Source organism: Hirundo rustica, chromosome 1, assembly GCF_015227805.2.
Source record: "Hirundo rustica isolate bHirRus1 chromosome 1, bHirRus1.pri.v3, whole genome shotgun sequence".
Classification (NCBI taxonomy): Eukaryota; Metazoa; Chordata; class Aves; order Passeriformes; family Hirundinidae; genus Hirundo; species Hirundo rustica.
This window is the reverse complement of record NC_053450.1, coordinates 73,335,116-73,359,791: the sequence shown is the minus strand read 5'-3', so window position 1 is coordinate 73,359,791 and position 24,676 is coordinate 73,335,116. Positions and strand designations below refer to the sequence as shown.

At 39.0% G+C, this 24,676-nt stretch overlaps 1 protein-coding gene across 2 annotated transcripts in view; it reads right to left on the bottom strand.

Annotated features, from left to right (window-relative positions):
* MARCHF6 (membrane associated ring-CH-type finger 6) overlaps positions 1 to 22,224 on the bottom strand; it is a 45,406-nt gene extending 23,182 nt beyond the window's left edge. The window contains exons 1-10 of one of the 2 annotated variants that reach the window (XM_040058205.2): positions 22,137 to 22,224; positions 17,329 to 17,425; positions 16,438 to 16,511; positions 9,635 to 9,778; positions 8,172 to 8,244; positions 6,389 to 6,557; positions 4,813 to 5,005; positions 4,455 to 4,516; positions 2,468 to 2,500; positions 1,883 to 1,934 (exon numbers count right to left, since the gene is read on the bottom strand). In XM_040058205.2, the coding sequence (XP_039914139.1) occupies positions 1,883 to 1,934; positions 2,468 to 2,500; positions 4,455 to 4,516; positions 4,813 to 5,005; positions 6,389 to 6,557; positions 8,172 to 8,244; positions 9,635 to 9,778; positions 16,438 to 16,511; positions 17,329 to 17,425; positions 22,137 to 22,155 (916 nt within the window). In that variant the 5' untranslated portion in view covers positions 22,156 to 22,224. Of the gene's footprint in view, positions 1 to 1,882; positions 1,935 to 2,467; positions 2,501 to 4,454; positions 4,517 to 4,812; positions 5,006 to 6,388; positions 6,558 to 8,171; positions 8,245 to 9,634; positions 9,779 to 16,437; positions 16,512 to 17,328; positions 17,429 to 22,136 lie in introns of both variants that reach the window. The other variant, XM_040058196.1, reaches the window with a different exon arrangement.
* Positions 22,225 to 24,676: the final 2,452 nt, after the last annotated feature.

Sequence of the window (24,676 nt, the reverse complement as noted above, 5' to 3'; positions counted from 1 at the left end):
TGACTTAGAAGTTGCATTTTTGACATTATACGAGATTATGGTGCACAGTTTATCATGTTTTTTAAATAACCTTATTTAAAAGAGATTTTCTAATAGATTCCTTAAAAAAAAAAAGGCACAAAAGAGTACAAACTCCTCTGTGAGAACTAAAATGAGCTATAGAAAATATTAATTAAGTTGAAATTAATTAATTTGTCCAAGGAGAATTTCTGGAATAGTAATTAAGGTTACAAATGCTTTCCTTCTGTTTTATCTTTTATAAAGTACCTCCTGTGACATCTGAACTCACAAGAACTATAATTACAAATTACTAGAGATTTGGCAGTTGTAAATTAAGCAGTATTACTTAATGGGAAAGATACTAAAAATAGGCTTGAGGGCACGTATTAAATTTCCAGACCTCCTGCTTGCTTAGGAAAGTTATTCTCTTCTCTTTTTTTCTCTATCTGTGAGTTTTCCACTTGGCAAAGCAGCTACTGAAAATGCTTCTATATGACAACCTCATTAATTATTCTTATTACTTACTTACTATTGAATTTTAATCTATGGTTTAGAAATGTCATGATTATTATCTACTTACTAAAAAAGCCTACATATTATAGCAGCTAAAAAACCCCAATTAACTTCTGATAACTACAGATTAAAATATTTATCAGAAAGAAATAATTCAAGTATTTTCCAACTCTTATTTTAGAACTGTTACAGTTTCTTGTGAATTAACATACAATGCAGTCATGTTTATTTTCTTTTGATTTGCTGTTCTGTTTCACTATCTAGATGCTCAAATCACTGGTTCAGTGTTGGGAGCTTTGCTTTGCCTGTATAGACTTATCTACAGCACAAATTAAGATTTTCAACCTCAAACCCTTCTGCCAAGAAAGACGACTGAAATAACACCAAAGCAACATAAAAAATTCTTTTCTAAACTGATCATTCAGAGCAAGTGAAATGTTGTGGTATTTTTGTCGGGTATCTCTTGACGTGTATAATATGTTTCATCTTGTCACTAAAATGCTACATTCTTGCATACCTCTCTCCCTTCCAATTTGAGCTCCAAGAATGGATTCTTAATGGAAAAAGTGATAAAACTCTATCTAGTAAAAACTATAATGAGAAAAAAATCTTAGCCATTCCTCTAAGTACTGCATTTTCTCAGAAATTAAATTCCATGAGATTCCTCCTTTAATTTAACAATATTAAAATAAATATTATTTTCTGTGCTTTTGATGCCTTTTTTTTCTGTGTTTTCTGTATTCTTCACACATATATTTCTAACTCTGTCACCTACTGTACTGGTAGCTAGCTTTCCCAGTACTTTTCCATGGCCTTTCCCTAGCAGAAAGACAAAACAAATTCCAGAGCTCCAAGCCCTGGGGGTACAAGGCCCCCATTCGATCTTCCTGGGATCCAAGGCCAAGAACAACTCTTGGAGACACATTCTCATGGACAAAGCACAGTTAATGTTGAAGAGGGGGCCAAAGAAGGGGCTTGACCTGGGGGGGAATTGCATCATCACTTGTCCTCCTAAGTGGTGGTTTAATCAATTACGCTAATTTCCTACAACCTACAGAAATGTACTCACCCTGGGGGGAAGGGGTGTGTTTTTGTGGACATCTTTTCAAAACTGCCTCTGAAGGCCTTCAAATAAAAGATCCCCTTTTACATTACCTCCTTACTAAAATTATCTCAAGTTTCATTTCCAGGTTGGGAAAAAGGCAACACTTTGGGTGACACGGTTAAGGGTTCTGCTAGGTTTCCTATTTTAAATCCATTCACTTCAAGATGTCACATCTTAATTTCTCTAGGACAGCCTTAAAACTGACCTGTACTATCACTTCACAAAGAAGGATCATTTTAAAGCCTGAGAGCAAACAATACTTACCAAAGACAAGTATGAATAGCGTATTTAAAGACACCACCCAAAAGACATGTTCCTGTAAGGAGTATGGGGGAAAGAGGAAGATGACAAGAAAAGAGCACATAAATGTCAGTCTTTTAAATAAGTGACTTGACTTTTGTATCTCAACTTCTTATTTCAACAGTCTATTATCACCGGAACTCGCACATCTCATGTTAGTGTGGTGGTATTACGACAAATAAAATGTATCTGAATGAGAACAGTATTTTAATTATATCTAAGAGCAAAACATAAGATTAAAACAGATATGTATTTTCAGTGTGTGCTTTTTAAAAGGTCTAGTTTTTGTTTACAGTGGAGTGATTCAAAGTTATCTACATAGTCTAAGAAATTCCACTTTTATGCCACACACACCTCCCACTATAATTTGTGAAACTCCTAAAAAAACCAGTTTGTTTGAACATGACATTATATGAAACTCTTTTTAAAGTTATATATATATACATGATATGCAAATAAGGACTCCAGATACAATGATCTATATTAAAAAATACAGGAACTTAAAATAATCCTTCTGCATAAATTCTTGAAAAACAGAACTGCACTTACTAAGAAAACCAGAGATCCATCAAGTCCAAGCATCTGTGAAGATAAAGTTATTTTTACTTATCAGAAAAACTAAGCAACTGGAATATAAAAAAAAAGGCTCTTTGGCATTGACCTTTATTGTCCAATACAGTCAATAGCTTTTTTTATGGCCCACCCAACAGTACCAGGACATAAGTTCTTACAGATAAAGAGAGAAATTAAGTTCTCATTTAACAGCAAACTCAGGTGTTCAAAGGCAGTGACATACATGCGGAATATCTGAACACACATGTATTTACATGTGTCAAACCAAACATATAATCAATTAATTTATAAGCTGTTTCTCTCCAAGACTTCGACAAAGATTGTGTATTTACAAAAAACTGTAGTAATTGAATGACTATTTAAGTACATGTTTAATCAACTCAATATTTAAATTTTTGTTTCATCCTACTTGCAAAATATTGGTTTATGCTGCACTGAGAAAAGTTAGCATTTTACCCTTGATGTATAAAAGCAAATACTAACAGGATAATTTGCTACACTGTATACTAATAACTTTTGAACAGAATTATTCTACATCAAGGGAAGATGGGAAACAAATTCTTCATCATTTAGCACAGCTGTTATGGGAAGCATCCACACAGCAGCCAAAAATAAAGCATATATTAAATATAAAAAAAAAAAAAAAAAAAAAAAAAATCTCCTTTCCCCCCACTTTGAGTGTATCTTACTATTTCAATCCAGACACTCCTACTCCACAATTACTGCTGTAAAGTTCCATGTTCAAGGCTCTTTTGTACGAGGACTTTGCGCTAAGTTCCAAGATATAAGAGTTGCACATATTTTACAAATCAAATCAAGACGCAAAAATGTTTGAAAATTCAGAAAACTTGCACGGTATTTTTACAGGATGACAAAATAGAAGAGCCTACCCAAATTTTGATACTAAATGTCAACTATACATTTATTGCCTGTGTTAGCACAAAGCATTGGAAGTGGTTATGAGAGCATGCTGAAACTGGCTTCAATATTCACGGAGAGACAAAAAAATATCATCAGTTAGGAATATATCAGCACTTTCTAGCAAATAAATTTGGTTCAGAAATACAACACTTTCATCCTGAAATAAAGAACAGAATGATTCAGGAACCTGAATATGTGAAATAAATTTCCTTTTTCATGAAATATCTTTCAAAATACACTAAGAAGCTTTCAGTAGATACAAAACAAATATCAAGATGTGCCACTCACGGTGAAAGCTGTACTTCTGCTACCCTGCAATCGAGGCAACGACTATACCAGAGCATAGCAGTGATGCTGGTAAATCACATGAAGCTGGCGCATCTACCTTCAGGCAGATTTTGCTCCATGTGGTCAGCTTTAAACTCACATGTTGGCTGCTTCTAGACCAGCTACAACCCCCTAATTTTCGAGTCTCTACACTACTCCATGATTACAGTCTACATGCATGTCATGCTCTAGTCATGGAATTTGTCATCCAAACAATACAGAAACCATGTTAAATGTAAAATGCTCCATCATTTTTAGAAAAACACATTTGCTTTTTGCAAGGAAACCTAAACTTCCATTTCTCTTTTCTTTAGTCTAATGCTTTCATGAATACAAAAATTAAGCACTAAACTACATCTAATGCAACTCCCATGCACTCTGAATCTGGCCCAGGGTCCTCAAAGCAAGCTGCAAGTCAGCTCTGCCCCTCACCAAGTGGAAGACTTCAGAAAAGCCTACTAACACATGTTTTAAGCTGCTACTACACTCTATACTTACAAGCTGCTACTATACTCAAAGAAATGCTTCCTTTGATGGTTAAGAAGTAACATAATAACATTGTGTTCATAATGTAACAACTTTCATAGGTCACTAACGGCTCTTACAAAAGAATGATTTCCAAATCTATCCGAAATGCATTTTAACACAGCAATACTACAAATCATTTAAACTATGAGCCTGAATTATTAAATTCAAGAAAATGATTCTTACTCACTCGCTCCCAAGTAAGTTCTTCTGCTGCTCGATCCCATTCCAAAGCATTCCAGTTCATGTCATCTGAGGAGACAATGGCCATTTTTAGAGCTGTTAGATCACTCAAAACAAGATGTAACCACTCCATGCTATGTTCTAAATGAACAATAAGACTTCAGTGCGTAACATGTATCTTGTAACTGTCGACAGCTTTTCAGCAAGCAGCTGCTTCAGCACTCAAAATGCATGAAATTTGCAAAGCCAAGATAAATAAGCTGAAGAGGGAATCTACACAGCTTCCTTCAATTACAGCAGTTTTATATTCAATTAATTTATATTTAGTAAGAACTAGAATATTAATGTTTTGAGTCACCTGTTACCTTGTGCTCCATTGTTTGCATCTGCTGCGTCTTCTACTACAGCATCCTCTTCATCTTCATTATCTTCTTCTTCTTCGTCTACTTGTTCCTCTTGAATTTCAGGGTTCTCACCTACAACTACATTCTCAGCAGCTGGGTTAGCAGGTTGATCAAGCACAGCATTTTCAACACCTCCATTCACAGCAGCCTGAGCCTGCAGAAAACTGGATTTAGTACTCAGTTAAATTGATCAAGCTCTCTTCATGCTTTTTATCCTGTATATACACGAAACCAAACAGTATTTAAAGAAGTCAATAATGTATTTTCTAAGTAAGAATCACACTTAGGACCACTAAACCTTTATAATCAGGAAAATAAACATTCAGATAGCTTTACAGAGTAGCTGAGGTAGGAAATGGCTTCTAGAGATCATCTAGCTGATATGACTACTCAAAGCAGGGTCAGCTATGGGAGGTTTAAGTGCTGTTTCCACTTGGCTTTTGAGCCACTTTTTCCGAAGGTGGAAACTTTACAACCTCTCTGAGCTACCTGTTCCAGTAGGTGATCACAGCAGTAGTGTAAAAAAAAAGCCAAAACCCAACACAAACAAAATCCAGCTGAAAAAAAAAATCTAAATGGAAATTCCTGCATTTTAATTTCATTCTACTGCCTGTGGTCCTGTCACTCAATACCAGGAGGACAGCTCTGGTTCTGTCTTCTTTACAGCCCCCCATAAGGCATTTATACAGATTGATAAGGTCCACCCTGAGCATTCTCATTTTCAAACTAAACAATTGCATTTCTCTTAGCCTCTCATCATGTCAGATATTCCAATCATATAACAATTTCTGTTGGCCCTTCACTGCACTCACTTCAGTCTGTGCATGCCTCTTTTGTACTGGGGGACCCTAAAATTGGATACAGCACTCCAAATGTGGTCTCACCAAGTGCTTAACAGAGGGGAACTCTCTCACGGAAACTATCATTATATTAGAAAGACGATAATTCAAGGCCAACCCAAGTCAGTCACCAAGATGAGAATCTCTGTATTTTAAAAATTGACATTTACTAAAAAGAAAACCACATTTTGAATTGTATCTTCCCTATGCATGGATTGCTTATCACCTCTCCCACCCAAGAGACTCCTGAAAGCACTGAAGAAGTGCACATATGTGTGTTGGGAGTGGGAGGAGGGCAGAGAAGCTCCAACTTCAGTGGTGTCAACAAAACTTCCAATTGCTTTGAGAACAGTGAATTGTTACTTCATGAACTACCGGCATACTTATGAAAAAAACAAAATAAAAGCAACCTTCATCTTCACTGACTATGCCTGATAATTTTATGCACATAAAGGTAAGTTACCTTAAAAAATGGTAAAGATACAGAGATAAGAATCTATGCAATGCTACACAATAAAACAACCTCAAAAACGTAACAGTGGTGTCACCGAGTTCATATAGGAACAAGTGTTCAACTTGTGTTAACAAATAAAGATACCCTGAAGTACAATATCCTTACTGTTGTGTTCTGATAATGTATTTACTCCCAGAACCACGTTTTCTAAATTAATTGTGAACTAATGAGCAGTAAGTTTTACCTCATTTTGTTGACCAACACCATTGAGTGGCTGTTGTTGATTCTGTTCCAGCCACTGTGGTGCTCCTCCATGGACTATCTGTTCACGTAACCAGACAAGGCTGATAAATGCACACAGAGTGCACGTCACCACAAAACAGCCCTGCAAACAGTCAGCCAGTAAGTTCTCCCTGTAAAAGAAAAAAAAAGTATTAATAACAACAATATTTTGCTGGTAAGACTACATAGCAGTTCAGAAAAAAACAATCTTCCAGAACAGCAAAGGAAACACAATAGTCACTACATAAATGGTTTGATATAAGAACAGGTTTACTTAAATGGCTAAATGCATAATATCCAGTCCACCTAAGCATTTCATCTGCTGAGCTACCTGAACCAGAAGAATGCAACTGTAGGGTTTCCCTTCAACTGCTCTACATTTCAGGTAGCATTTTGCCTCAGATATTATCTCTATACCTTAAAAATCTTAATCAATCAGGTCATACATAACTGTATAGCAGCAGCAAAGCAACGTTCAGACAGCCAACCAAAACTAGGGTCTCATGCAATGCATTGCTTAAACCATCTTAAGCAATTCTCATCCCTAATTTCAGGTACCTCCTTGGAAAACTACAGTATGTTCTTAAAAATAAGTAAGAAACGTGGCACCATAGTACTCTGCCATCTCCAAAGAAGCGTTTGTCTGGTCCTTCTTGAAGCTGCAAACTTGTGCCTGCAGAGCACAGTGAATACCATGGGGACATGAAGTCCAAAATGAAAAGGTGACATAAGAGACTACTGTAATTGACTCTGCCAAAGAAAGAAACGTCAAAACACACTTTCACACACCATTAAAACCTGACAAGTACTTGAGTTTCTTATTTTCTCCCTAGACTGTAACAGACATGAGGTGCTCTAGGTTCAGTTGTTTCAGATTCTTCTCCAAAAAAATAAAAATAGAATCTACACTACAGAGATAGAAGTAAATATGCTGTTATTCACCTGAAACAAGCATCTCTATCCAGTTATGAAAATTAGTTAAACACAACTTCACCTGATTTTTCAAATCAAACAGCCCAATTGAGATGACTTAGCTGAACCACAGAGAAAATTCACGCCAAATTTGCTTGATGTGCAGCTGATTCTACTTAAACTCAGTTTCGGTTCCTCAGGTTCAAGATAATGAGAAAGTAAGAGGCAGCTTGGAATTCTATTGCTTGGTATTTACTGATTCTTTAGGCAAAGTTGATTTAAAAAGGACAAAGAAAGACAATGGGCAAAAGCAGATGGTGATTGAAGCACTAAAAATCCAAGTACCAGCTAAACGGAAATCTGATTAAAAAAACAATCCCTCTCAGGTAAGAGACTCAGAATGGAAAAAATTAAATTCAAAATACAAAAATGCAACAAAGGAAACAGAAAGTGACATTAGTAGTGACATTTTTTTAATATTCTACAAAGTATCTGATTTAAACCATAGGAAATTATTTGTTTTAATTATTAAGTGTAATTTTGCAGCGTAAGTTTTCTTAACATCAAATAAAAATTTTCATTAACCAGAGCCCACTTTGCAAAGTTGGTTTTCCAGCTCCAAAGATCCTGAATAATGGAACTCCAGAGTGAAATGACTTCTGTTGTAATGGTGTTGTCCATTCATCTGGTAGTTCAAAGGGTAATGGGCAGTTGCTTATTAAGATGGTGGAAGATAACAAGAGTAACTGGATGAAAGAGACACTCTGTTCCAAAGTTACTGTTTTCACGGTAATCTAAGACAGGTTTTTATATCAAACTGCTGAAGTACTTACGTGGACAGAATATCTAATGGCAGTGTCAGTAGTGAGCTCACAGAGCCAGTAAACAAGCACTTGTAGATACGACCTGTGTGAATAAACAGAAGCTTGATATAAATTCCATTTTGGCTACAGCTTCACTTGGAAAGGATCCCAGGTACCCTCTTTTCAGCTGGTGTCCAACTAAATTTATGAAATGGAAGAAAATCTCAACTTTCAGTGCATGAACAGAACTCAAGACCAAATACAACCACATGGAACAAAGCTGTGTTTTAGCTGCACATCTTTACAAGTACACATTCAAAGTGTAAGAGCTGCAATACTAGATTAGACCAAAGATTCCTCTAGACCTGTGTCCAGCACTGGTCACACTAATGGATGCCTAAGGAAGAATATGGAAGCAGGCTGAAGATACTTGCAAGGATACTTCTTCAAAACATTCTCATACACTTCACTTCCTATACCAAAATAGCTCACAGCTAAACAACCCTTGATGGAATTTTCCCCCCTTTAATTTGCTCAATCATATTTTAAATGTATATAAACTTCTGGTGTTATGATATCATGTCACAAGGATCATCACCATTTCATCATCTGTTTTAAGTAACTGTTTTATGGATTAATAGTTGATGCTAGGAAATGTTAGCTTTTTACTACAATTTGTATTTAAAAAGTAGGCCACCAGTGTATATGGTCTACTTCAGAAAATAAGGTGATGCCAGTATTCTGCTACTCTCAAACTAAGCCTCTGCCAGCTGTAAATGAAAACACAGAACATACCGAGAAACTGTCTGGGGAGATGCATTTACTCCCTTGCTCTTTTGTTCAAGGGGCATATTATGGTTTGTAAAGATGCACTTCCAATTATTTCCTTGACTGAATACTATATTCCTTCTGCCTTTCCTCCATTTTCTGTGTATTCTTAGCTTGTTGAAACATCCTAAGTTCTTTTTCCATCTCTATTTGGAAAGTAAATTTCAAACTGGATACTAGAATAATTTAAATGTGTGCTCTCTTTTCTACTGAATTCCTTTATTACTTACATGACTTTGAGATTTAAGAGTTTTACAAATCAATTTGTCCATGATTGTAAGGAATTCTACTTTTCACATAAAAACCCCTGCCCTTTCATTTATAGATGGTTAATAAAAACAGAACAACTTTTCTATTGTAATATTAATAAATGGCATAAAATAAAACTTTCCATGTTGATTTTAAAGAAGATAATGGAGAAGAGGCATTTTATTGGATTAAGACATTTAAAAGCTCTTTCATGTATTCTCTCCTGTGTCTTAACAACTTTCTGCATTGCACTACTGGCTTAAGAGTCAAACAGGTAGAATTTCTGAGTGAAAATAAATGAAATAGTCTTCAAATTTTTTTTAAAATGAACAACAATGGTCTCACAAAACTTTGTTGCAGGAAGCAGCACATTTCCCTGTGTCTAAGAGTAGCATGTACAGAAAATCAATACTTACATGCAGTAAGAGGTACTACTCCCAACCATGCAAAGGCCACAAGTGTGTAATGAAACCAGTATCGTATTGCTGTGCCAATACTCGTAACCAGTCCAGCAAAGATGTCTTGGATTGGAAGCCGTGAAGGCATATCTGGGGAATAAACTGTGTAGAAAAGACACTTATGAAACAGTTTGTCCTTTAGAGAAGCATTTGTAGAAAAGTCCTGCCAACTAGAAACTGTTTGTGTCTAACAAAAGCTTACTAGAAGAAAAAGCATATTTTATATTCTCAAGAGATGACTCCAAACAAACAACAACAAAATAAATTACATAACAATTTTGTTTCATTGTGTTCTGAGTGGAATGGGAAAATTCTTAAGCTCCATGCCAGTTTTTGACCTAAGAGAGGTTTTTTAATAGCTTTACTTGTTAACCGTAAACCTCAGTTACCTAAAAATAAGCTCGAGAGAAAGCAGATTCTAAAATTAGTATCAGTCTCACTCAACACTACCTCAAAGATTCCTATTTATAAACCTAGTTCATGGAAAAGGCACAAGGAACAAGAGCAATTAGCAATTTTGCACAATATCCATTTGTTTGTGCTAGATAATTTAGATTCTACTTGCCATCCAACAGCACAGGCCAAAAAAATCCCCAGGAAAAGTAGCACACAGGGAAGAAGATTGAAGAGAATGGATTAAGTATCCACAGACACTGGAATTTGCACACAATGACTGACTTTTCCACAGATATGTGTTTCATATCATGCGGAATTTCTTCTAAGGACAATCCTACTACAGAGCACAATGCAAATCTCTCATCCTGCACAGGTATTACCGTAACACTAAACCTTCTTGACCTTTTAAATTCAACACCTATGTTGCATAGCCTCATCCCTACTCAAAAGGCAAGAAAAACAGTGGTGAGGTCTTCTTTTGCAAACAACTGGAAAACATCTAACAATTTCATTACATGTTCTTAGTTTCTACACACTTACATGGATACCAAGAAGTGGTAATGCACACTATCAGTAACAGATCTGAATAAAGAAGATAAATGATATTTGGGAATTGCATGAAGACATTACTGCCTGGATGTTTATTATGTTGGAAACGTCTGTGTTTGAAGACTTTAACATTATGCACTATCTTTTAAAACATCACATGCTTCTAACTACATAAGGAAACTCAATTTTTATAAGAACAAATAGAAAGAAGTATTCATTTCTTCTCATGAGCAATCCTTAAAGAGTCTAACAAATATTGTTTTATGCTATCTACCTGCAGCCCCTTCACCTACATTCCCAATCATCCTTTTACTAGTCTCAGAGAAGAAGTTTCTACAGGAGAAAGGAATTCTTTTCTCTCCAGGGCTATTTCACTCTGTTTCTGTATTGTAAAGAGACAAACACAGTCAGTATCAACACCAACAGTATTAACATCCAGAAGCAGTCAAAGAATGAGGAGAAGACTGCAGCAATGTGTGGATTATAACTGACACAAAGTAACAAGAAAACAGTACCCCCTGAGACAAGCAGTAACTGGTTTGAAATTTCAAAGCTTGTTATTTGCCAGGTACCTGGCAAGACACTGGAATTCATGAAAGAAAGGATTAGAAGTGTGACACTACGGAACTGTAGCTATGAGAACATAGAGCAGTAAAATGAAAGCAGGACACAAACATATTTTGACATCGTCCTACAATTTTCTTGCTACAGAAACAGATTTAGTACACAATTTGGAACACAGAAAATACCAACTGAAGTCTGACTAATGATCTCAGGTCACATTGAACAAACATTCTGGAAAACTTCTGCCACAGGAGACAAAAAATCTTTGTCAAGGGTGCAAAAGAATAACTACTTAGCATATATCTGTTAAATATTTATGGTACCACTCAAACAATTCAGCAGATACTTTGAGAACTTTCTCATTTTCAAAAATTATATTTTGATCAACACTTTGCAATAAGGACTATACTGAGAACATTAACTTTGTGTTAATGATTTATTTCTTAGGGACAAGTTATTAAGTTGAAAATATTTAAAATTAAAATAAAATAAAAATGCATCTTCCAGGAACTACTGAACACACACAAGGAACTGTAAAAAAGAATGTCCATCCTAACTCAAAGCAGAAAGTGATAATGAAAATTAGCATTTTTGCCTGCTCAGTTTTCTAAAGGTTTTAAGGTTACAACAGAGCTTTTCAAATATAAGCACAATGTAGCTACTACTCAGAGAAGAGTAGTATATATCCCCCAAATTTTAACAATTCGGTGATTTTTGATGATTTCAGAAGCTGAGGGTGGGAAGAAAGCTGGTTTTCCTGTGCACTAGCCTGTGCACACCTACCTCAAAATATGCACAGCTTTTTCCACTAGAAGCTTTATACCATGATGGTAAGGTACAATCCTTTTGTGTCCTACAACATTCAGGTGCACGAAATACAGGAATTCCTAGCATGACACGAACCCTTATTGTGCAAGCACCCTGCACCACTGAAGCTTGCTGCCAGTGATTTTCATAGCTTATATCCCCACCTGTGTCTGTCATCCAGTGCCACTCTCTGTGCACACTGCACCTTCCTTTATCCACTTCCCATTATCACTTTGATGCCTGAGACCTTGACCCCTGACACCACAGCATCCAGCCTCATTTGCTTCTGCACACACATCCTCCTCACCACAACTCTACCCCTTACTTTCCATCCCAGTAATCTTTCCAAACGCAGTTTGAGAAACCAAATTCCTGCATTATTTACCACAGTTCCTCCAAATAAAAATATTTCTACTAGAGACCAATTGAAACAATAGATTGTCTTTTATTCTATTACAGCATGAAATTCAAATAGACTTTGGCTGAGTTTTTCATATGTTTAGCTCAACTTCTTTGAGCTGTACATGTTATGGAAAAACTACTCGAAAGCTTTTTGCATACTTAGGTCACACCTATGCAGTGTAACTGCTAATTTAGTAGTGAATCCTAAATTTGGGTGGGGTTTTTTTCTTTGGTTGGTTGTTTTCAGGAGGCGGGGTTTTGTTCTACCCTCCCCTCTTGTAAGCTTAACTTTTCCAGGAACAAAATTATTAATTTTACTTCTCCAAAACAGATGGTATGACAAAACTCTGCTCTTACACTGACACAAATAAGGTAGAAAAACCACAAGGCTCTCTTTAGAAGCAGCCATTTAGCCTACTTCACAAAATCATCACACTTGCAACCCTCTTACCCATTGCTTTTTTATTAACAATTACATTTGTAAGCCATTTATATGCCTCAGTCATCCTCGTGCACTGATTGTGAAATAAGACTGTGCAAGTCATAAGTAAAAACCATGTATTTGATAGCTCCTGCGTGAAAGCACTGGTGTGGTAAACAGGGCTTGGTCAGATATTCTTTAGGTGGGACTATATGATCTTCAAAAGACCCTTCCAACCCAAACCATTCTGTTTCTGTGTTTTACACCCTTCAAACACATGCAGACCTTGCTTCAGATCACTAATGTAAAAGGAGAAAAACCCCACTCCTCAAGCAAGCACAGCTCTAAACAAATATATGAAATAACGTTCATATAAATCTCAGCTGTGTGAACTCTGCACACTGGAGCTGGCAGAAGACACATTGAATTCTGTGCCAGCAGGTAGTATTTTGTTCCAGAAGTTTATTTTTTCAAATTAGAATTTCTAGAAATGCTGAAGCTATGGACTACTGTGTTAAAAGTTTATCAAAATGAACAAGTAAAGAAATCAGTTTAATATATCCTTCAATAATGTAATATCCAAATTTCATGATAAGGAACACCCTACTCAATGTGGCTTCCTTTCGTTTTACAGTCTTTGCTTTAACTAATCTTGTGACATTGTACGAACCACATACCAGCAATGAAGCTGCACAGGAAGCACAGAAATGAACCCATCCCAACCCTCAGACAAACATCAGCGTAGTCTGCTTCCATATTTGTGTTTTTGACAGTATTTATCTTAATATTACCTCCTACAGAATGGAGAAGTTTTGACAACAGTATTTTCATGGGAAATACAGCCTCACCTTCTTTCATGTGTCAGTGCTTATGAATGTTTACTGTAGCATTAACAGAAGCACATCCTTGCACACGACAAAAGAAACCACACGTGTGGGGAGGAAAAGAACACAGAGTAGTTACTTTTTAACAACTCAGAAAGAAAACCCACAAGTTAAAAATGAACAAGCACCTTGACAATCAAAAAATGTCAAAAGCTACTTTTAAAATAGTTGTACTAATTCCTGTAGAACTGCAGAAAAGGAATCAATTTTAAAACATAAACACTTTAGCTTTAAAGAATGCATTTGAAATCGAGTCATTTACCTACATTTAGAGAATGATGCTACTACTCCAAAGAAAAGTTTATTCCTTTGTACTCCTGCCAAAATACAAGTTGAATCTTCTCCTTTTTCTTTCCTTACAAGCAAAACAAAACTAGCAGTTCAGGTGCTAAAAAAATCCCAGAATGTTACAGAACTCATAGAAATAGTTTACGAATACTCCATACACAAGAAGTTACACCAGCAAGGGAGCATTTTTGACAGAATGACAGCAACAGCCTTAGCAAGCAAACCAAGCTAAACAAGAGGGGAGCTGCTGGTATGACTGCACTAATACTCTCTTACACTTCTAGTGCTTGTCTGCTGGAGCACAAATATTAATTACATGCATGTGTTTATTTGACCACATCCCATGGTGAATCAACTCATCTGAAAGTGTGCTACACCTGGCATGGTTACAGACCAGATCCAACTTTGCTTGGGATGACTGGCATATATGTAAGTCCCATTTTTTTCCCTGCCTTATCATTCTCTCTCTAGCACCTGTGACTTCTTCCCTGCTCCCACAAGCAGATCCAGTTTCCAGACTGGACAGCCGCATTACCTTCCAAAGAAAGAAGGATAAGAGAAATTAAGGAAACCGTAACTGCATGAGTATTGGGTGCGAGGCAAACAATGAAACAAGGCCCCAGGGGTAGGGAAGGCAGGAGGGATCTGTGAAGGGTACCTGACTTGCTACCAATGTGTGAACCTGGTAGGAAAAAGCACACTGCAACCAGTGTGGAAAGCCAAGAAGAAAACCTTATCAGCTGAGCCTACCCAGTCAGGGGAGTGACAAGTGTACAGCAGAGGATAAGCAGGCCTTTACTAGAGGCTGAATGTGGAGGATACACTCTACTGCATGAGGAAGAAAGTGGTTCCTGATTACCAATTTCAAAGCTCCTATGAAAAATGGTAACTTTTTGAGCCACATTAACTCATCTATGTTTTCTCCCCTGTCTATAACCTGCAAGTACATTACAAGCTGTGCTGGCAACAGCAGTGTCAGTAAAGAATTAACTTCTGCAGGAACACCTCTGTTGACAGGGCAGTAACAAAGATTCCTCTTATCAATAGTAACATGCATATAAAGTGTATTTAGTTTAAAGTGGCTCATCTTATTTGCCTAGATCCCAAGGAAAACACTATAAACCTTTTCGATTTGCTTTTTCCTTTCCACATAAAACTAGTATAGCTAGTCAACAGCTAATAAATCACTGAAGTGCCATTTTCTGGTCTCGCACATTAAATTCTGCAGAGGATCCAGTCACAGTATGCAATTTTGGAAGTGGCAAATTAGCTTGCAGGGAGATTCAGAACTGAGGGTATTAACTCTTAGTTTGCAAAAGCTCCATACAAAAGCAATACAATGCCTTGATAAAAATGTTTAACAAATAAAACCTGCAAGCAGATGACCTCTAACCTTCCCCAGGCCACTGTAGTACTTAAGAATAATAACCAGAAAGCTGGTTCAACATAAAATACTGCAGTGTTCAACATAAAATATGCTATTACCCTCCCAAGACAGAGTTAATATCACACATTTTACTGCTGGTCAAATGTGTTTAATTAATTGTTGGTAGAAATAGATCATACCAAGGTTCAATTTCAACACATAGAAGGAAGGTAGGGGAAGGGATTTTTGGAACAGAAAATACATGAGCCTCAGTTTTCTCTACGAAAGTACAAAACTAGGAGGAAAAAAAATCCAACACACAAAAAAAGGTGAAAAGGGAGCAAGAATAAATCAGTACATTTAAAGAGAGAAATATAGCATAAAATCCACTTTACCTTCTCAACAGGCAATAAACTGACAACACTAACTAACACCAGCCTGCCACCTCACCTATTCCTACTACAATCAGTTAAAATGTAATTAAGAATCCTCTGGGAATTATATGAAGATTCTTCATCATAAGTTACCTAACGAACTTAGTTGTATCTAACATAAAGGCAATTTAATACTGGGTAATTAGCATAACTTGACTGAAATATAAGTGGAATAATCATAATTTCTATTATCTGTCAAGATCACTTGAACTGAAACTGACAGAAGCCAAGTAGTAGTGTTGCAGGTAGATCCTTTAAAGGTAACTGAAAACTACAATTCAAATTTTTCCATGGTTTCACTTTACCATTCAGACTTCCAAAAACTCAAATTTATCACTGAAGCTGAAAACGTGCCACACACTGTAATGCTGGCAACAAAAGAATGGGACTGAGGCTGTCAGAAAAGGTATAGAAGAGTATTTTTATGTATTATTATGATATTAAGATATGAATTATGATATTAAGATTATAAAAGAACCAAATTAACCATTATTTAAGCAATTCACATGCATAAAAACTGCAATTAAAACAAGAATACAGAATTTGTACCACAAGTTTGGATCTACTATGCTGAATGAAAAAGTAATCACTTTGTAGATACTATGTGAGAAAAATTCTTAAAAAAATAGGAGCAAGTAAAACATACTTACTTGGTGTGAAAGCAAATCTGTGCTTACATAATTCACAGTATTCTTTTCTGCTGTGTTTAAGCCACTGAACTAAGCTGCAACAAAAAGTGATCACATTAACACATGCTATACATCTCTCAGCCTTATCCCTCCATTAAGGAAAACACACCAATTCTCCGCTTTCGCACTTTAATCAGGATATTTGTAATGTCAAGCAGGACTTAAACTGGCATGCTTTTTAAGTCCATTTGGGCCATCAAGCAGGTTTCAAACAGTAGAAAAAGTTAAACTGACATATGTCACAGTGCTGTAGAAGACCATCCTTTGAGTACATTATTGATCAAAGCAGAAATCCTGGCACGGACATCCACCAGTGACGCCAGTTTTTATAAATACTTCAAGATATGGGCTATAGATGATACAGCTAAGATTTAGAACTGCTGTATTTGTGACAGAAGGACTATCAAAATACCATCAAAAATTACCATATAGACCAGAACTACAGTTTTTACTTTAGCACTTCCTAATCAAACACACCTCAAAATGACTAAAGAGCACTAGGGTTTGTTTTTTTTTTTCTGCGAAGTTTGACTCTCTATTCACAACTATAAGTGGGCAAAAAAAGCCCCAACAAACTGGTTTTTTGCTTAGTTTTCATAAGTCTAATATATAATCAGAACTGCAATCCCCAAAACAAATAATTATCAGTGCTTTCTTTCTATATATAATTACTAAATTTTTCCTGAATTGTAATAAATCATCATGTAAAAAACATGAAAATCCCTAACACGCTTCCACTGAAAATTGGAATTTTTTCTCTAGTTAACCTGAAGATTTGAAGTATTTTTAGAAACACATTAATATGTTTTCATTAGGAAAAAAAATATTAAGAAACACACAGACACAACTCACCATTCCTGATGAATAAATTTAATACTGCCAGTACACACACATGGATGATAGAGGGGTTTCTCAGGAGTTCCTTCCGACCGACAGACTCTGCATATATCTGCTGACAAGGACAAAAAGCTTATTACACCACTACTCAAAGAACTTGAATTTTCAAGACAAACGACACAACTGCACTCTAGAAACTTTACCATGTAGCAAAATGAAGCTAGAATAAATTGAAAAAGGATGAAAGACAGATTTGATCTGCTGCAAGACAGAGACTGGGAGATCACCAGAAAGGGCAACAAGAACGTTATCTGCTTGATCACGTTACATAAACTCAAAACACGTCTTACAAAATTTTAGGATTTCTAGGAAACAGACGCAGTAAAGCTACAGGAGGATGTGTTTTCTTCCTAAAGAGTTATCACTAAAACAATACATAAACTGTTAAGGATAATTTTCTTGAACGTGAATACTTCGAAATAGAAAAATTCTATCTGAGTTTGGAAAAAGTTAAACAGAGGCTGAACAGAAGAGATTTAATAATATCCAACAATGACTTAAGTAATTTGCTACTCCTGAACCTAAAACAGATGTTTCCTCGGTGCTCTTGTTGAAAGGGAAAAAATCCAAAATAACAAACAGACATAGGTATTTTGCAATTTGCTACCCAACTTGGACACAGCCCACTGCCTAGCAAGAAAAGACACTTTCTATTTCTTTCATAATTTAAGTAATATTTCCATAGGTCCAGTACCTTCTTCATTCCCTGTTTTTGATGTTTTCTCACAACTAAAATTTGCAAGAGTTTTTTTGGATAAAGGAGTGAGCATAAACCTTTCCCTTTAAAGAACAGATGTCTGTTTTAAATACCATTCAGTTAGCCCAAGCTCTAAACACACAAATAAACAGAAAAAAAAATCAAGCCTTATCTGTTTATTGACAGATGCATATCTTCCCTTGACTCTTCCTTTTACTTCTATTAAGAAAGTGAACATAAAACGTCCATTTTTATATAATACGTGAGTTTAAGATTTTATCTTTTGTTAATTATTTCTCTATCAACCACTATCCAGCAAACATGCAAGAGTGCAACACATGTATATCAGAGATCTTTGTCAGAAAAATAACAGATGTGAGAATACTGCAAATATGCAATTCCAAGTCTGAATCACCTATCTTTATTCTTGGTCAAAATCTCCAAAAGTTAATGCTTTTCTACAAAAAACTTCCAAAAGGCACCAAAGACTCATTTTTTTTTCCTATAAAGAAGTCACATTATGACCGCACCCTTAGTATATGGAGTATTAGGACAGTTTCTATACAGAAAGCATAAGAATTCAGATGATTCAATTCAAACAATTTTCTATCTATGAAAGTGTTGTTCAAGTGAATTCATTCATGCAGCAAGAAAACCTAGAATTAACAGAAACAGGTATTCAATATCACATCAGTGATGCTACAAAGAGACACAAGGAGCACTTCCATCACTGCCATGTTCAGCAGCGATGATTTGCAGTATTTCTGCAAACATCAGGAGTCCCTGGCTCCTCTGCTGACAAGAATGACCAGAACTGCTACTTCATTTAACAAACCACTTTTTTTATTCCAGAGAGCACTTACAGATGGCTGCACAGGACAGGTCTCTACTGACAGGCAGTCCCTGCCCACTCACTGTGGCATGCCCACCTCCTCCCGCATTCTTTCCAACAGAGCTGTTTCACTACAGCAAGTTGACAACTTTTTAGGCTGGATCAGCCTCACAAGGGGTCAGACAAGCATGAGACAGAACAAGAAACCACTGCTTTAAGGATACTCTGGCACCAATGAAAGCAAGCTAAAAGCACACTGTTCCCTGAAAGTTGCCCACTTCTCTCTGAATCTGCTCATTTAATGGCCTCTCCACTCTCACAGCAAACTGTTCACTTATTGTCAAAACTTTTGGGGAAAAGCAATTTGCATTACTGTGAGCAAAAAAATTCTTGAGAAAAGACCGCCTGTTAGATTACTAAAATAAACCTAAATTTTATTTTTTCCAAGTTATGGTAATTTCTAGATATTTCCACTTGTTTTATAAATACAAATAAACATATTATGAGTGTAATTCTTTGAACTGTTAAGTAACTGACGGCTTCAAATCAATAAACTCTGCTGAGGTCAATGTGTTAAGCTATGTGCCTTATGACCTACAGCCATAGTCTAAGAGAATTCCACCGTGCAAGAGTCACAATTTTTCTGTGTACACACACACTTTGCATCCTGTTCTTTACGCACGTGCTTTGGAAAAAATGACCTTGAATAGTAGGTTCTCTCCTGCTCCCCCTGACAGTGATTCACTGCCTATTATCTCTCCAACTGGAATATCAAAAAGTGAGGATTACGTTATTTAGCAACAAACTGATTTACCTAGAAAGAACCAGAATTACCTCTCTTCAGCAAAACCTGGTATCTGGTGCTTTCAGGTGCTGCAGAGAAGCAACTTTCCCATTCATTCTGAGGTGAACTAGCTTCCACTTACATCTGACCATGACCCCAAACTGCCTCTCTTATCTAAGCTCTCACCGTGCAGTTCAGTTTTCTGGCTCCACAATACAGTTCAGTCAAGCACAAAGCCCATCAGAACCACAATGGCCTTAATACTGTTATCAGACAGTCACCCGTTCAGAAAGTCCATCTGACACCTTGTAGCAGAAGTTCAAGCACACAGTAATATCGTATTTCCTCTTCCTCAAGGCACTGACACAGCCTTTGCTGCTGCTGCTGGGGTTCAGAGCCTTCTAACCTTGGGAAGTCTCTTCAGCATTCTGGCAAGCTATGGGAAGTTCTAATAGTAGGATCTGAGGTTTGAAACTGTAGAAGTTGTAACATTCTAGTGGTATTTATGGAAAGTGAGTATATAGACTGGTTACTTTCATGCTACCACTGGGAGCTTTTGAGGAAAACATTGATATGGCCACAATATAATATCCAAGGCTGCATATGTATGTACCTTTGTGTGTGCTTATATATAGAACCAGAAAATCCAAATTTCAAGTGTGGAATTTAACACAAAGGTTTAGTTAAAGAAGATAATGCCTTAAAGATGTAACTGAAAACTTCCTCTTCTTTGCCTTGCTGGTCTTTCTGTTCACCTACTTAAGTCAGGTATGATCAAAGTCTACCACTGGTAACAGCCTGTAACAAATTACCAACTATGCTGTTTGAATTAAATCCACCAAAATGGATTTACCAGCTACTGGAGTGGTGGAAAATCAGGAGGTCAGTTCTGAGTATCCACCACAGCTTGCATAAAAACCAGTTTTTCTGGGCAACCAGAGGACAAGCGATCAAAGTTTCACTTTGTTGTTGATTTCACTGGTATAAGTGACTAGGTCTACAGAGCTGCAGCAAGCAATTTTGAATGTTGGATTTAAGAAACACTAATCTTTTGATAAACCATCAGTGATCGTGGGTATTAAAGATATCTACGGCACAACCCAAAGGACACTGCTACAAAGGTGCAGGTCTTATTTCATCCAGTGGCTCATGTTTTTCCAGCTTTTTTTTTTTTTTTTTTTTTTTTAATCCTCTCAAGCAGGAAAATCAAGTGACACCTGAGGAAAAAAAGCTACATTCAAAATGATGCCGAAGTAACAAAAGCCAAGATGCAAAATGCTTTCCTTGGAACTGCCTTGCTACCGCAATAAGTATTTACACTTATTTTTTGAGATGACAAACAAAGCTCAAATACTGCAAGAAACATAGCACAACAAACATCCTTTATTTAGTTTGATTTGTGCTAGAATATGTAGTGCTGATCTATCAAAGTTCTCCAGAATATGCTTGAACTATATAGTCCCTCTCCCTCTCTGGAGACATTCAAAACCCACCTGGACACATTCCTGTGTCACCTGCTCTAGGTGACCCTGCCTTGGCAGGGGGATTGGAGTAGATGAACTCCAGAGGCCCCTCCCAACCTTAACAATTCTGTGCTTTTGTGATTTTTGTCAGCACTTTTGTTATGCTTAGATCCACGTTTGATCTCAAATACCCTTAAAAATGGATACTACGCATAAAACCATCCTCATAACTATGATATCTTCGACAATTTTTCTTTTAAGTTAGATAAGTGACTATGTATTAGTCTGCTGTAAAAGGGACAGAGAAACATGTCAGCTCCTGCATATTTCAATTTTTCAAACAGATTGCCCGGCACACATAACAAGGTCAGCCTTGCGGAAGGAGCGGCTATCGCTATTCAGCCGAAGGGATATTTCGGACTCCCTGGGCCGTAGGGCTGGCCGGATCCGCCGGCCAGGAGGGATCTCGGGGCACCGTCCTCCCCGCCGCTTCTCCCGCTGCACGCCGCCTGCTGCCTTCCGCCCCGGGATCTCATTTAGCCCCCGGGCCCCACTTCCCCAAGCAAAGCCGCAGCCAGCGGAAGGTTCCGGCGGGCCCCGGTGCCCAGGTGCCCCGGTACGGCCCATCCCAGCCCCGCTCCGGGTGTTGCCGGCACCGCCCCCCTTTCCCCCCCCCCGCTCCCCGTTCCCCGTGGTTATGTAAGGGGCACCCACGAGCGCCGCCTCACACACTGCCCCCTCAGCTCAGCTCAGCTCGGCTCGGCTCGGCTCGGCCCCCGCGGCACAGCGGGCCCGGCACGGTGGCGGGGGCGCGGGGCCCGGGCACCTGCAGCCCCGTGCAAGAAGCCCCTCCGGGCGCGAACAGCCCCCGGCCCGCCTAGCGGGCCCAGTGACACTCTCCTCCTCCTCCCTCGCGTCCCCCACCCTCCGAGGCTGCCCCGGCAGAGTCCCCGTCGAGGACTGGCGGCGGCGGGGCGAGCGCGGTACCTTCCTCGGCGGTCTCCATCTTGCCGGGCTGACGCAGCGCCGGCCGGGCGGGTGGCGTGACCGCGGGGGGCGGGGCCGCGCGCCCAGCGGACGGACCGGCCGCGCCGCCGAGCCCGCGGCCACAGAGAGCAGCGCGGGGACGGAGCGCCGCCCGCCCGCCGCGAGCGCCGCCTGCCGGACAAGCGGGCCGGGAGGCCCGGGCGGGGGCCGGGGCGGAGCAGGGCGGGAGCTGCTGCGTGACTGCCCCGCTCTCAACCGCAGAAACAAAGTCAATTGGGTTGGAAACGACCTCCGAGGTCGTCGGCTCCAACCTATGAACGAACACCTTCGTGCCAACTAGACCAGGGTACTGAGTGCCACATACAGCTTTTCCTTAAACACCTCCAAGAACGGTGACTCCACCTCCTCCCTGGTCAGCCCATTCCAATGCCCATTCATTCCTTCTGTGAAGAAATTCCTCATAATGTCCAATCTGAACCTTCCCTGCTGCATCTTGCGACTATGTCCTCTCTCCTGTCACTAGTTGCCTGGGAAGAAGATGGCGACTCCGAAGTGGTCACAATCTCCTTTCATGTGGTTGCACAGAGTGATTGTGTCCCCTCTGAGCCTGCTTTTCTCCAGGCTAAACAACCCCGGCTGCCTCAGGGGATTGGTGTTGCAGACCCTTCAGCGGCTTTTCTCTCTGGACACTTTCCAGCACCTCAATGCCCTCCCTGACCTGAGGGGCCCAGAGCTCGACACAGCACTCGAGGTGTGGCCCCATCCATGCCGAGTACAGCGGGACAATCACTGCCCTGGTCCTGCTGGCGACACAATTCCTGATCCAAGCCAGGATGTCCTTGGCCTTCTTGGCCAGCTGGATACATACTGGCTCACGTTGACCAACACCCTCATGTCCTTTTCCACCGGGCAGCTTTCCAGACACAATGCCCCCAGGCTGTAGCGCTGCCCGGAGCTGCCATGACCCAAGTTGAGGAGCCGGCACTGCCCCAGCGCCTCTGCCAGGGCCCGGCCCCGCCGCCCGGGCGGGAGGCGGAGCAAGGGCAGCGGGCGGGCGGGGGAAAACTACGGGAGTCGCGCAAAATGTAGCGAAAATCGACTCTAAGTTCCACTCCGAATCGGAGAGAAACGCTGCATTCCTAGGTGAAATCGGCCAGATTTTGAGAGGGTCAGTGTTCCAGAGATCAGGGATGGGTAAGCCCTGGAAACTGCCGTCGTCCTCCTCAGAGTCGATGACACACAGAACCTGTGCTGTTCACCAAATCTCACCGCGCCTTCCTGAACGGGGGCATTCCACCAGAGCTAATAAACCGCTCAGTAAAGGACAAAATTCTCTCTTAGCTTAATCGTTTACGTTTCCATGTGTTGCTGCCCTACATAGCTGGGGCAGCTCGCGTTAAAACTTTGTACTCTGCCACGAGCACTGAGAGCTGTCGCTCGGGCTCTGCTGAGTTGGCAGGAATATCGCTAAGGAAGAAAACAATTTAATTTATTCACGGTAAAGAGGAATTCCATCCTGATGAAAGGTATGCGTGCATTGTTTTAGCGTCCCGTTGTGGCAGCTGTTTCGACCCCTCTAGCTGATCGATGAGTCTTAGCAGTCCTCAGCTCTCTTTACTGTATGGCCCTTTGTGTCGAGCCAGTCATTAAATCCTTTCCATTCAGCCTTCGGGCTTCGTGTCAGCAGCAGAGTGGTTGGTAGCTCAAGTCTGAATTTAGAGTGCAGAGGCGGCACATGCCCAAGTTGCAATTTTATAACTCTATTTTCCTAAACTGTAACCACGTTAGTTCCTTCAAAATTCCATTTTTCAAGCTGGTGGAGTGTATGATACTGGCCTGTGTAGGCAAAAAAAAAAAAATTAAGGAAAAAGTGAAGGCTTCATATGGCTCTCCAGCAGCTGAATAAGTACAGTGAAGTCCTGCAATAAAATACACTTGGGCTAGACTACCAGGCTCAGCTCTTCTGCGTCCTTCTGCTCTGAAAAGCAAGGTGGAAAAAATCCCACTTATAACTTAACCCCCCCCCTCCCCCCCCCCCCCCCCCCCCCCCCCCGTTTATTTAAAAAATAAACTCATTTTTGAGCTTCACTTTGCTCAGTGTCAGCAAATTACTTTGGCCTAATAAAAATCTGCCAGCATAATACTGAGGATCTGAGAAATGCTATAATACTAATTTTGTCAGAGCAAGGAAAAATCAATGGACAAAAACAGGAGAAAAAGCCAAGAAATTGAGAATTTCAATTACCAAGTATATTCCTAATTCCCACTCTTTATTTCCCAAGCATGTAACCATTATTCGTTATATGATTGTTACTCTGCTGTGATAAATGTAAATTAAACGTCAGTAAAAGTCTCTAAATTATAATTCACAAAGACCATGGCATGATTAATGTGTATAATTCTGCAATTTCAGTCTCTTGTGGTAGGCTTCTTTAAATTCAATTACAGCATTTGAAAGGAGTCACTGTATATTGCCAGTGAATGATTTCATTCCTATCTCTATCTGTCTGTTCAGTCATTTAAATTACCTAACAAACATT